Source organism: Daphnia carinata, chromosome 2, assembly GCF_022539665.2.
Source record: "Daphnia carinata strain CSIRO-1 chromosome 2, CSIRO_AGI_Dcar_HiC_V3, whole genome shotgun sequence".
In the NCBI taxonomy this organism is placed as follows: domain Eukaryota; kingdom Metazoa; phylum Arthropoda; class Branchiopoda; order Diplostraca; family Daphniidae; genus Daphnia; species Daphnia carinata.
In genome coordinates, this window is record NC_081332.1 from 6,640,266 (window position 1) to 6,652,584 (window position 12,319).

General features: G+C 43.9%; 1 protein-coding gene and 1 non-coding gene across 3 annotated transcripts; one reads left to right on the forward strand and one right to left on the reverse strand.

Annotated features, from left to right (window-relative positions):
* Positions 1-7,752, forward strand: LOC130686546 (transcription factor MafB-like). Of its 2 annotated transcripts, none has more exons than XM_057509662.2 (5): positions 1-848; positions 1,338-1,590; positions 1,673-1,998; positions 2,743-3,114; positions 4,692-7,752. In XM_057509662.2, the coding sequence occupies exons 1-5, from the start codon at positions 549-551 to the stop codon at positions 4,896-4,898; spliced, it is 1,458 nt and encodes a 485-aa protein (XP_057365645.1). In that variant the 5' UTR covers positions 1-548; the 3' UTR covers positions 4,899-7,752. The 2 variants fall into 2 exon arrangements, with proteins under 2 accessions (XP_057365645.1, XP_059350081.1); XM_059494098.1 differs by having other exon boundaries at positions 1,676-1,998.
* Positions 7,753-10,314: 2,562 nt separating this feature from the next.
* On the reverse strand, positions 10,315-10,387 carry Trnak-cuu (transfer RNA lysine (anticodon CUU)). The gene has a single exon. It is a non-coding gene; the product is annotated as a tRNA-Lys (tRNA).
* Positions 10,388-12,319: the final 1,932 nt, after the last annotated feature.

Here is a 12,319-nt window from a genome sequence, read left to right on the forward strand (position 1 = left end):
ATCTTTCCATTCACCTACTTTTAAAACTCGGCGTCAACTCGGTTTTTCTTTTTTTTTTTTTCTCTGTTGCCCACCTTCGGTTGTAGAGCTACCCGTTTCTCTAACTGCCGCCAAATTTCGGCGGAACGGGAACATTGCCAACGAAAACGAAAAAAAAACAAACTCTTTTTGTGGTCAGGGCGGACAGAATTGACGACGTCCTCGACACAACAGTCGTCCGGCTCATTGGCGTTTTGCGAGTTGGCCGCCCCTCTGCCGAATATCTCGTTGTCGTGAAAAAGATTTTCTCTTCCCATCGCAATGTCGACGTGAATTGTGAATCGTTGGTGATCTAATCTCCAGCCAAATCCCCGTTTCACAACTGAAATCACTTCAATTTTTTTTTTTTAACAGAGTGTTTTGTGTTTTTACGCTTTCCGGCTCGTTGGTGCCGCGAATCATTTCTTCCTTTTTTTTTCGTACTGTGAGAGCCGGTGGAAGAACGGAAAGCAACCAGTAGGTTTTGGCCCGTCGGATTTCATCGCCATTCGTTTGCGAGTGACATAGTCATGGAGGCCTCGGCCCAAGACGAGTACGTCAGCGACTTTGATTTAGAACATTTGGAAGAAGTGGTGAAGCGTGAGATGCTCGAACAGAGGCGTAACGCAGACGCTGCCTACGCGCTTCACTATCAGAACCTGCAGCCACCGGTACAGCCTCAGCCTCAATCGTCTCAACCACAGCAACAACAACAGCAATCGTCTCCAGGTGTGGCCCAGCCGCAGCAAGGGCACGTTGTGTCCCACCATTCGGCAGCGTCGGGACCCACCAGCCAACAACCTTCCGCCCCTTTGAAGCATCAGCTTCAGGTAGGCATTTCTGTTTCAATTTCAATACATACCTTGTTGTGCATCCGCTGGATTGGATAATAACAATGAGAAATGAAAAAAAAAAGGAATGTTAGTGTTAGTTGCGGGATCAATCAAGAATATGTTTATCGCTGAGTCAACTTTGACACTAAAGTTTGCGAGTGACTTACAACCTAATAGATCGCATGGCCGAGAAAACGAAATTGACCTCAGTTGTATAAACAAACCGATGAAACAAAGCGATAATGAGGATGACGTTTTCGCAATACAAGGAGCAATTGATGGATAGCTGTCTTGATAAAGGATTATTATTTCCTCTCATAATCTTAACCCAATTAGATTACATTTTATCTACGCAATGGCTTATAGATGGGTATATATATATCAGTGCTCGACGTATCGATTTCATTGCAAATACACGTCCTCGTGATGGTTATCCGTTATTGATTATCCACATTGTAACTAAAAAATAAAAAAAAAAATGATCAGGCACCGGCTACACCGCCGGATACCCCACCGGGCCAACCTTGTAGCATTATGTCACCGGCATCTCCCTTCCAACATCAACAGCAGCAGCAACAACATGGCCATCACTCTCAACACTCACACGTTCAACAGCAACAACAGCAGCAACAGATCCAACAACAACAACAACAACAACAGCAAGCACAAGCTACGGCAACCGTCTCAGCCGCTGCTGTCCTGCCGATAGGCCCAGGCTTGGAAGTGATCCAGCACAAAGGTATATCAGCAGATCATTTAGCTCTGGGCATGCCAGTTTATCTTTGGAAACTTGTTATTCACTAAAAACCTTGCCATGTCAGCAGGAATGAGTGGAGGCACCGACGAGTTTCTATGGGTGACGGCGTCGATGCGTTACGGGAACGCGGTGCCGCCGCTCCAGATCCATCAGGAACCGCTGGATTTGCGGCCGCAGGGATCCGAGTCACCACTGGACGATCCTCACGCCGCTTGGGCGCACCACGCCAGCATGCAGCACCAACAGCAACACCATCAACTGCAACAGCAGCAACAACATCAACAACAGCCACCGGCGCAACATCTACTGGGACGTCGAGATTCTTATTCGGAGGGTTCGCTCGCTCTGCATCTTCCCGGCTGCCATCCGAGCCAACATCACCATCACCAGGTGGGGATTGAACCTTATAGACCCTATATGTTCTAGTCGTTTTCTGTTAGGTGAAGTAGGTAATTTATACAAGGAAGGGGTTGGAGAGGTCAAAGAAGAAGATGGCAGACTCATTTTGGTGATGTGAAACTATACTGAGGAATGGTGGCAATGTTCTGCTGCGTGAGGAACATGTTCGATGGTGTTGAGCTTTGGCCATGATCGCCGTATTTGCTCACTTGCTCAGCTTTACCCTCCCCGGTGTCAGAATCCTTGAACTTTCTCAGTGATAGGGAATACACTGGATCTCTCTTCTTCTCCTGATCACTCAATGCCAGTTAGACTTTGCGCCTCTACATTGTCCTTGGGAAAAAAAAAAACTATTGACCGTCATGCTTATTCCTTTATCCTTTTTTTACATTCACGCACACATTGCACGCTGACATAGCGTTTGTTTGTTTGTTCGCTATTTTGCTTTCTTTCTTTTGTTTCTCTTTGACTTGTTACTGTTCGGTGATGGCGGTTTTGTTTCATTATCACCGGTTTCTACTTCAACACCACTCACGTCGCACCTCTCGTTCACACGCTGCCAATCCCGCAATGCCATCCAATAGCAGTGGAAAATGGTCGGCGAATTCAAACCACTTTATCGATTAATTGATTGATTCATTTCGTTTTGCTGACTTAGCTAGTACAAGAGAAACAAATGGCATCTTTCGTTTTACTAATTATTCAATTGAAATGCTTGCAATAAACGGCTGATAGGTACCACGTGGCTGTGGCTCGAGTTCTTCGAGCGCCAGTTCGACGTCCGGTTCGGAAATTGGTGGTCCCAGCAGCAATGGCGGCATGATGGTAGGCCTTGGTCCAAACTCGGGAGGCGGCGGTAGCTTGCATCACGGACATCATCATCATCACCACCATCACGGAGGGGGTAACGACCTACTGGACGACGACCAGCTCATTTCGCTCTCAGTCCGCGAACTCAACAAGAAGCTCAACGGCTTCCCGCGCGAAGAGGTCGTCCGGCTGAAGCAAAAGAGGCGGACGCTCAAGAACCGCGGCTACGCCCAAAACTGCCGTTCCAAACGCATGCAGCAACGCCACGAGCTGGAAAGCGCCAACACGGCCCTCAAGGTAATTCTTACGATTGCAACGTCTAAATGGCCGCGACTGGCACGTGTATTTACACCATCGCAATCATTTAGGTTGTTTTTTTTTTCGTAGACATTGTTATCCATCGCCTAATACTCAATTAGCTCTTTCTTAACGGCGTAATCAAATGCTATCTAACAGCTTACTGTACGACTATTCATAGCCAGAATTGCGCGTAGTTTGACCGAAAACGGTCGTCTCAATTTAAATCTTACATCGAAAGTTTCTTAGCCAGATGACTTGGTAACACAAATCGCAGCCACAAAGTCAGAAAGAATTCAAACGTAGAGAGATCTTGTTGCTTTTCAACCGAAACGTCGTTGCCAAACGTGAATCGTTGCCTATTTGCACCCCGATTTCGAGCTGTGATTGTTGAAAGAAGAAAAGGAACATTTCAGCTGTATAGACACACACACACACACACGCATGAATACTATTCCAAAAAAGGAAAAGAAAAAAATCAAGTGGAACGAAGCTGGATAACTTTGTTGGGGGGATCGGGTTCAACAGTTTGACGAAAATCATTGAACGTCACAATAAAGGAATGGAAAGAAATGCGAACGAGGGCGACGGCGATCGGGTTCAGATGGCAGCGGACCGCGTCACGTTAGTATACCAGTTAATCACGAGGCAGTGCATTGTACACACACATCACAATAGCCACTGATGCTACACACTGGCTGCTGAACGCTGCAAGTCAACACAGCGTCCAACTGATATCCCCTCCAAAAGAAAACGAGAGGCGAGTCGTCGTCGACCCTGATGTCGGAATACGTCCAGCTGTCGTGGTGTGACCGCAACGAGTCAAATTAGACCGAAAAAAAAAATTCACTTGTCTGCTCCAAGAATTTTGAGTTTATCGCAAACCTTTTTTTCCCTCTAATTCTAATCTCATTCTAGTCTCGTCTTTCAATATTTATCGAAATGAATTTGCTAACCAAGATTTTAGCGACATTTCGTTTAAAAAGAAATTATGAGTGGCCGGCGCTGATCGCGTGTTTAAGGCTGTGTTAGCGACGGTAGAGCGTGAGAACTGGGCCGATCGGAGGCGCGACATGGAAGCGATCCGGTCGCTACGACGACAGGCGTTATAGGGATCGCCTATTTCCGTTTGGCTTCTACCGAATAGTAGCAACAGACCGACACTTTGATGCCGTCTCGTTTCATTTCGGCCCGTCATCTCAGCCGCGTTTCCATGCGCTTCTTCAATTACTTTGTTTCTGTCCGTTTCCTTGCTCTCTTTCTCTCTCTACGATTTGCACGTTGAGTGCACGTTTCTGTCATTGCGTATCATCACAAAGCGAATGTAAGGGATGCGGCCGCAAACAAAAACGAGGGCCAGAGTTCATTCCACTTTGAATTTCAATGGCTGTTCCTAGCCGTGTCAATTAGGTATGAGATTTCTTGTAGGGGAAAGTGATGGATCACAATGGTAGATCGCACGGCTCGAATGGTGAACACCACCGTTTCCATTATCTTCTTACCGTATTTTTTTCATCTGTTGTTTTTGTCTGATTTTTCATTTCTCGATTGGATATCCGTGCGTTTGATCCACCCAGGCCGAGATTCAACGAATGCGCTTAGAGCTGAGCCGAGTGGCGCAGGAGCGGGACAGCTACAAGCAGAAATGCGACGCCATCCATCGTCTCAACCAGCAACAGCAGCACAGTCACTCACATCAAGCGCAACAGCAGCAGCCCAAGGGCGGCAGTAATCGAACCTCTGGCTCCCAAATCAACGACGGTCCAACCAATTACTACCTGTAAAACGAGGCAAAGAAAAAACAAAAAAAAAAAAAAAAAACAGACAAAAAAAAAACAACAAAAAATAAAAACAAAAACAAAAACAATACAAAATCGCCAGACGATTTAATTGGGTTTATCCTGCTTCTACCTTTCATTTTATACATAATTGATGCGGTGCGTGTACATATTACATTACGTACAGATATGAAGTAATGACAGTTGTGGTTTTTGATCCCACTGCAGACTATTTGCACAGATCGAAATCCACTTCACAAGAACCTTAAATAATCTGATGTTCTTCATCGACCCCTCCTTTTTATCACCTGCCCTGTTTTTGATCCTACCTCTTTTACCTGTTATCTCATGGCTTGGTTCTCATCGTCATTTCTTATCTATTATACGCATACTATAGATTGCGGACCCCTACGCCCCAATTCGCTACATCGCAATCATTTCATTCATTGTTGCTGTCAATGATGGTTTAGTTGTTTCAGTGGTCTGATATGATTCGAAAAAATGTTGCCTAAACGATTGTGCGTGTATGTCCCTTTCGCTCAGCATTTTGTATCTATTAAGATTTTTTGTCGCTTCCTCTATGGCCTGAAAATAGAGGAACCATCGCCTATCATATGTGTAGAAGCCCTTTAGTTTGTCTCTATAAGTGCGACGCAATTAAAACTCATCCAATAAGGCTAACGTATCGGGAGCTGTTTAACCGACGAAATTCATTATATATCGTGTCCTTTTTTTTAAACTTCCCCCCAATTTTATCTCGCTTTTATTTTGTGTTTCTTCTTTTACGGGAAGCTGGCGGGGAGAGGGATATTTTGATTCGGTTTTTATTTGCGCTTTACACGACGACGTGAAGTCATACCAAAGTGCGTACCCTTTTTCGCAGCTCTGAATTAGACCTTGATACCGACAGCACTACTGTGCCCTCATTCTTCTTTTTTTCTTTTCATTTTTCTTTTTCCATTTTTTTTTTCTTTTTTTCTTCCTTTTTTTTTTTGTATGTGTGTGTCCGGGTTTGGTTATTGAAGCTAATCAGGTATTCCGAGTCGGTCTTCTTCTTGTCCGTGCGAGGTCAGCAGCTCGTTGTCGAAACTCTTCCTTGCGCCATACACGGCTGGGATCCGTTTTGCTGTTACTCTGCCGGCCTGGCTGTCACAGCCAACAAGGGGGCGAGCAAGTCAGGCGAGACGGTCAGGGAGGCGAACGGATGGCGAGAAAGAAGAAGGGGGAGAGAGGAGAACGAGAACGGGGAGAAAAAGATACAGTGGTTCTCTTTCGAGCTCGTTGCGCATTGAAAACAAGAAAATGAAGTCAATTGTGTCAATTTCTTCGTCGACCAGAAATCATGGCCGGTTCGCTTCTTGGCCATCGCACAGCACACATTGGTTTTGCTCTGTACCAATACCGATGACGCGTGAACCTACAACACGATGGTCTGAATCTCAAATCGTGTTCACTCTCTCTCTCTCTCTCTTTTTCTTGCGCTACTCGCCATCTTCTTTGAGCATGTGACACACGCACCTGTTATTGCTCCCCATTTCCCACACAAACCTTCCATAGATCCCAATCATGATTTTTCTTTCCCTCCTTCTTTCTGATTGATTCTTTCTACATTTTCCCGGTTTTCTTTTTTTTTTATATTCCTTACTTCCTATATTTGTTTCTTTGTTGTCCAAACGTCACCTTCTTGAACGTCAACATTGTGAAAGCCGGACACATATTTGTTATTTTTTCTCACCCTTTCCTTTTCTTCTTCATTTTCTGTGATAGTTTGATTCGATTCTCTTATGCTTCGTTTCGATCCGCTTGTATACTCGCCACAATTTACACGTTGACATCATATTGACTCTTTATTCTATGCCGTATATACTGTAACGTGATTTTGCAATGTCTGGTTATCCATTTCAGGCTGCTTTTTTTGATCCCGATGGATTGTTGAATCAATCGAAGAGTGGGCAAACTCGAGTAGGAGCGATGGGTGCTTTTCAAAGTTATATGGGGTGAATGCAAAAAAAAAAAAAAAAAAAAACTATGCTGTTACCATTATTAGCTTTCGATTCTGTTGATCGGCTTCATATAACATCACCTCCCAACCCACACACTAATCCGTTGTTGTTGAAACATTCCACTATAAGCCCATACAATTAAGCGTGTAGGCCTACAATAGCGACGCTGCGGTAGCTACACTTAGGGGGGGAAAAAAAGCGGATCGATGCAATCAATCCCGTTGTATCATATGTTGAACAGTTGCATGAAGTCGTAATTCAGAAAGAAGAAAATATTGAAAAAAAAATGAAGAAAGGGTGGATCGTTATTGATCCTTGTTTCACGTAGCCTCTCATATATTACGAGTCCTTCTGGGTAAGTCTATTTACGTGCGATTAATTGAAGCTTTTTTTTTTTAATCCAATTGTAATTCTCCACTGAAAATTATCGAAAAGACGAACTATGGGCTTGTTATGTAAACTCACGTCATTGCTGTTTGGTCTCGTTTGAAAAGAATATGCCGGCTGTCCTTCATTCATTGATTTCTTTTGAATTGACTTTTTTTTTTTTTTTTTTTTTTCTTTCCTAATCGCAATAGTCGGCAGTGGAGAAGCCATTCAAAGGCCTCCTTCTTTCTGTTGATTGTCTGTATATGATGTGATTTTTTAAACTCTTTTCATCTTTCCCAATCTGCCCATCGAATCACAAAAACCGTTACGTGTATTTCCTTCCACCTAGTAGCCTATCGTGTTTCCCCCTTTGTTGGCCCTCTCGTGTGCTGGTGACTATTGCTATGATGAATGGTGATGCTTATGTTCATTAAATAGCGATGGTGACAAATACTCTAAAGTTCAATAAAGAAAACTGTTGACCTCCGTTTAAACTTGAATTGCTTCCTGACAAACGAATCTCAGTTCTCTGTACGCCCTTGCTGATATTTTAGCAAACGATTCAACCAATTTTGAAAAACGATTGATTTACTCGGACTACTTTTACTCTTGCTAGTCTCCTACATTGGACTAGACACAGCTACATGTTTCCTACCTACACGTTGCGCTGTGGGTTTATCTTTCCGCTATCTGAGACTTGCAAAGCGTCCACAGTCGTACAATGGGCTAAAGGATGGGGACGAGGTTACTAAGGTAGAAAATCTCCTGACCGAGAATCCGTGAAGCAGACGGAGAGGAGGAAAGAAAAAAAAAAGTACGCTGGGTAACAACGATCAACAATCCCATGATCATCAAGAGCTGAACCGTGTTCGTTCTATATGCATATACCGTAGCAGCGTACGCGCACCGTCACATTTACGGTTGCATTGTATGCAGCGGAGAGGATGTCAGCCAAAGTTCGGCAGACAACAAGAAGACCGGAGGGCACGGAAGGGGGATGGGGGGGAGATGGCCAGGGGAGAACAGCGTCGGGACGTAAAGAGATCGTCGCGATTGGCCACGGAGATCAATCTATAAAAAGGAATTCGTGATGATTGATGAAAGAAAACGAAGGGAAATGACGAAGCACGAGACACGAAGAGAGAGAGAGAGAGACGGAGAAACATTATTTTTGCGACGATATATAGTGGCGTTTCGAGAAGGAAGAAAACCCGGTGAGGCCGTGAGCACTGCCCGCGCGATGGGCAAGCGCAGATAAGCTCGTTATAATTATCTTTTATCGGCATTGGGGGCTTAAACCCCTTTTTCTCTATTGTGTCCGTCCCGCAGTCTTCCTCTCTCTCTTTTTTGCCTTATCTTCTCTCGTGTTCTTCTTTCTCTGTATAGTTTTTTTTTTTCTTTTTTTTTTTTTTTTTTACTCTCAACGCAACCAACACACACACCAGTTTGTATACGTAATTAATTGCAGTCGAACAATGTCCGCGGAACCGAAGCCGATCGATAACACGGGAACATTTGTGGCCAGTCACGACCGGCCCGTTGTCGTTTCAGCGCAACTGCCATCGGATGCCGTGCCGTCTTTACGACTCATTTCACTCGGCGATTTTTTTTTTTTTTAGTTTCATTTCTCAGTCTCCATCCTATATATAGCCGTCTTCGTTTTCTTCTTCTCGCCTAATCCACGAAAAGTCGTAGCCAAACATCTTCGACATCTCCAGGCCTTCCTAATTAAGGGAGGGCCAAAGAAATTGTTGTCAAAACCTATGATTACAATCGAATGTGGCTACCCATTCGAATGCCAGTTCTGACTCCCCGGATCGAATGAAAAGTACAATGTCCGACGCATAGTAAATGAGAGTCCAAAAGAGAAATCGCCCTGAAAAATAATAAATAATAGAATGTGCTGCTAGTTTGTCGGGATTCGAAACTGCGGGGGGAATTGGCCAGATGGCGGCCGGTGTCGCCTTTCCCTATACGCCGCGCTCTCATTCATCTCGAAGCTTACCATGTCGTCGAATTACACGGTTTCAACATTCGACCAACAACTGCGGGTCCCGCTCCGCTTCACGTTGTTTTCTGCTATGGCGCGTCAATCAGCTTCGCCATAACTCAAGGGTCTCAACTCTCACGAAAACAAACAAAAACAACAATAACGGTAAGTGAATGATCGAGGAGTTCACTCTCCATTGAAACGAATCTACAGCGAAATGCAGTCTGATGAACAATGACAAAACCACCAATGTCTAAGCTGATAATAGTACACATAACTTACATAATTTCGATAAGAGACATGGGCATTATAGTTGAACCTGCAATGCGGGAGAAAGAAGAGGAGAGCCACTTGGGGTGTTGGATGAAGTGGAAAATAAGAAGCGAACGGTTCAATACACTCGCAACGTGCTGCTCTCTTGTTGTTGTTCAGGTTTCCTTTTGGAATTCCAACTAGCGACCACAGTAGTAGCTAAAACAGCAACCAAGAGATCCGATTGCTGTTCCTGCTTCGCTCTTGCTCGCTGGCTTTTAACCCTTGCTACATAGCTGCAACTCTACTGCTTGCATCTCTAAATCTCACTTTCCTTCTTACTCCTGCTGGCTGCTGCTGATCAACTCAACAGATTGATCCAACCATCAATGCTACCCGAATTTCAGGTTTTGCTTGCGAGTGTTGTCATATACGAGCTGCTTGGCTCATCGTAACATGCTCAACGAGAAGCGAAGAAACAAAACATGAACAAAAAAGATTAAAGGAATTAAAATATGAAAAATCAATGCAGACGTTAAAACGAAAAACATTTAAATTCGTATTCAATAGTCCTATTGCTTGTCCATAACACAACTCGTAACAGCAGCAACACAGGATATTGTTCAATAAGTGCAGTCGCTAGAGGACCTATCGCACCGCAGCTAACTAATTATGTTTGCAACTCAGAATTTATTACCAAAATTCTTTTATTTAATGTGTAAAGCTCTCCCATTTTCACGAATTTGGGTTTCACGGTGAATTGCTTATTAACATTTACACTAGCAAGGTATGATGAAAAAGTTGGTTGCGCCCAACGTGGGGCTCGAACCCACGACCCTGAGATTAAGAGTCTCATGCTCTACCGACTGAGCTAGCCGGGCTTGCTAAGTAAAAAGAGCATTTTCTAGTGGCTACCCTAGGTTCTTGGACGAACCATTTCTTTCGGAGCCTTAGGCGAAAACGTCACAGCAAAAGACAGATTCGCCTAAAGGGAATTTTACACAAAATTTTATCGCTACTAACTTGTCATTCAAGTTTTATCGAAAATTTAGAATGAACTAAGAAATGATCAACAGTGATGCGATGTTTGAAACGCAAGCAAATGGAAAACAAACCAATGAGGGGCGCCTGATGGAATTGAAACCAAATTAGATCGTATTCCTTACTACTTCCTTTGAACAAAAAAAAAACAAGGAATAGCATAATACTAGACTGTTCAAATTAAAACCAAGGGTAGGGATGTAAGTTAAATCTAATAATTTTTACCACCAAAGCCAGCCAAAATGCCAATGCAAAGGCGAGACTGGTGAACAGCTGAATAGATCCACGACTGAGTGCATTCAAACGATGACAAATGACCGGATTAGCGAAATGCCGCTGGCCGTAGCAGCCATTGTACATCTTGTACACATGTCACTATTTTTCACGCGCCTTACACGACCGTGTTAACTAGAATTGCTGGATCCTAATCAGTACAAAGACAATCACACATAATACCAGAGTTTCACAGCGCTCGCTCTTGTAACGGTGACACACACGGTCTGCGTGATGGATCTTTCTTCATGTCGCAGTTTCTGAGCCCTACGTGACTGCCCAGCGATCTATACACACCCGCCCGCTATATTCTCATTGTTGATTTAATTAGCTTCTGTCATTTAGTCTTCGCAGATATCTCCAACTGGAGCGAACCCAAATAATCCATCACTCATAACTCAGCAATCGTAACGCTAGTTAGATGTTATACGGCGTAACCGTGTCACTCAAAGCGCATAACCTCCGCAAACTAACATGACCCACGGAGTCATGGACGTAAAAAGAAAAGAATATAAATTCGAATTTCACCACCAGAACACCTGAATTTTAACCGGGTTACGTTTATGCAAAAATAAAACGTGCTTGGCAACAAGTAGTGATATCTTGTAGGACATGCAATTTATTTGTGCACGAACAGCGTCATAACGCCAATGGACATTTAGAGAAGCATATCGTTGTTGGCGGCAATCGGCAATGACACGAACAGGAGTACGAAACAATGGCAACTATTCAATAAAAGCCACCCGTAAAATGAAAAAATAAAAATAAATAAACGAAGGAAAACTCATCAAATCATATCGTATCAAAAGCCGGGGCTGCGAGAAAGAGGTAGATGAGGGAATAGGCAGCCTTACGTAAGAGAGTTAGAAAAGAAGAGGGGTTACGAATGGCTAACAAATCGGAAATGGGCAGACGGAACGATGGTCGTACACACAAAACCTCCGGCCATAAACTGCGAGATGAATACCCCCACTCGTCGGGATGAGCCCAATCTGCGGGCCATTTCATTTCCATATCCAGCATTGATTCTATGCAACATATAAACATACATACATACACCGACTGGGCCGCCGACACAACATTCCGTCTACTACGGCGCGGTGGTACGTAATATACGACATATAGTATTTATATATGTACCGCATCTTTATGGATACACAGAATGAAAGTATAAGGATGCGTGTAGTCCTTTTTTTTTTTTCTTTCCCTTTGCGTCGTCTTTTCCCATCTTTCGACGCATCATTCTTCATTTTTTTGTGACCTGTCTTGACTATATTTATATACACTATACCTCCCCCCCCACTGTCTTTTTTGTTTTCCCTACTGTTGTGCGTATCCAAGTCAGACTACGAGTATTGTATGTTTAGTAAAGCGTCTGCTGCCTGCCTTGTAGTCAGGAACAATCGCTCACCCTCGATTGAAAACCGCCGGAGCAATCTCATTAGCCGTTAAAAAAAAGGGGGGTCACAAAGGAGAGAGAAGACGATCAGATATGTCAC

Bases quoted from the DNA above. Each gene is read 5' to 3' on its own strand.
- LOC130686546 (XM_057509662.2), top strand. From the start codon at position 549: ATGGAGGCCTCGGCCCAAGACGAGTACGTCAGCGACTTTGATTTAGAA. The intron at 1,591-1,672 runs GTATATCAGCAG...TTGCCATGTCAG, and splicing joins GGAAGTGATCCAGCACAAAG to CAGGAATGAGTGGAGGCACC. The intron at 1,999-2,742 runs GTGGGGATTGAA...AACGGCTGATAG, and splicing joins GCCAACATCACCATCACCAG to GTACCACGTGGCTGTGGCTC.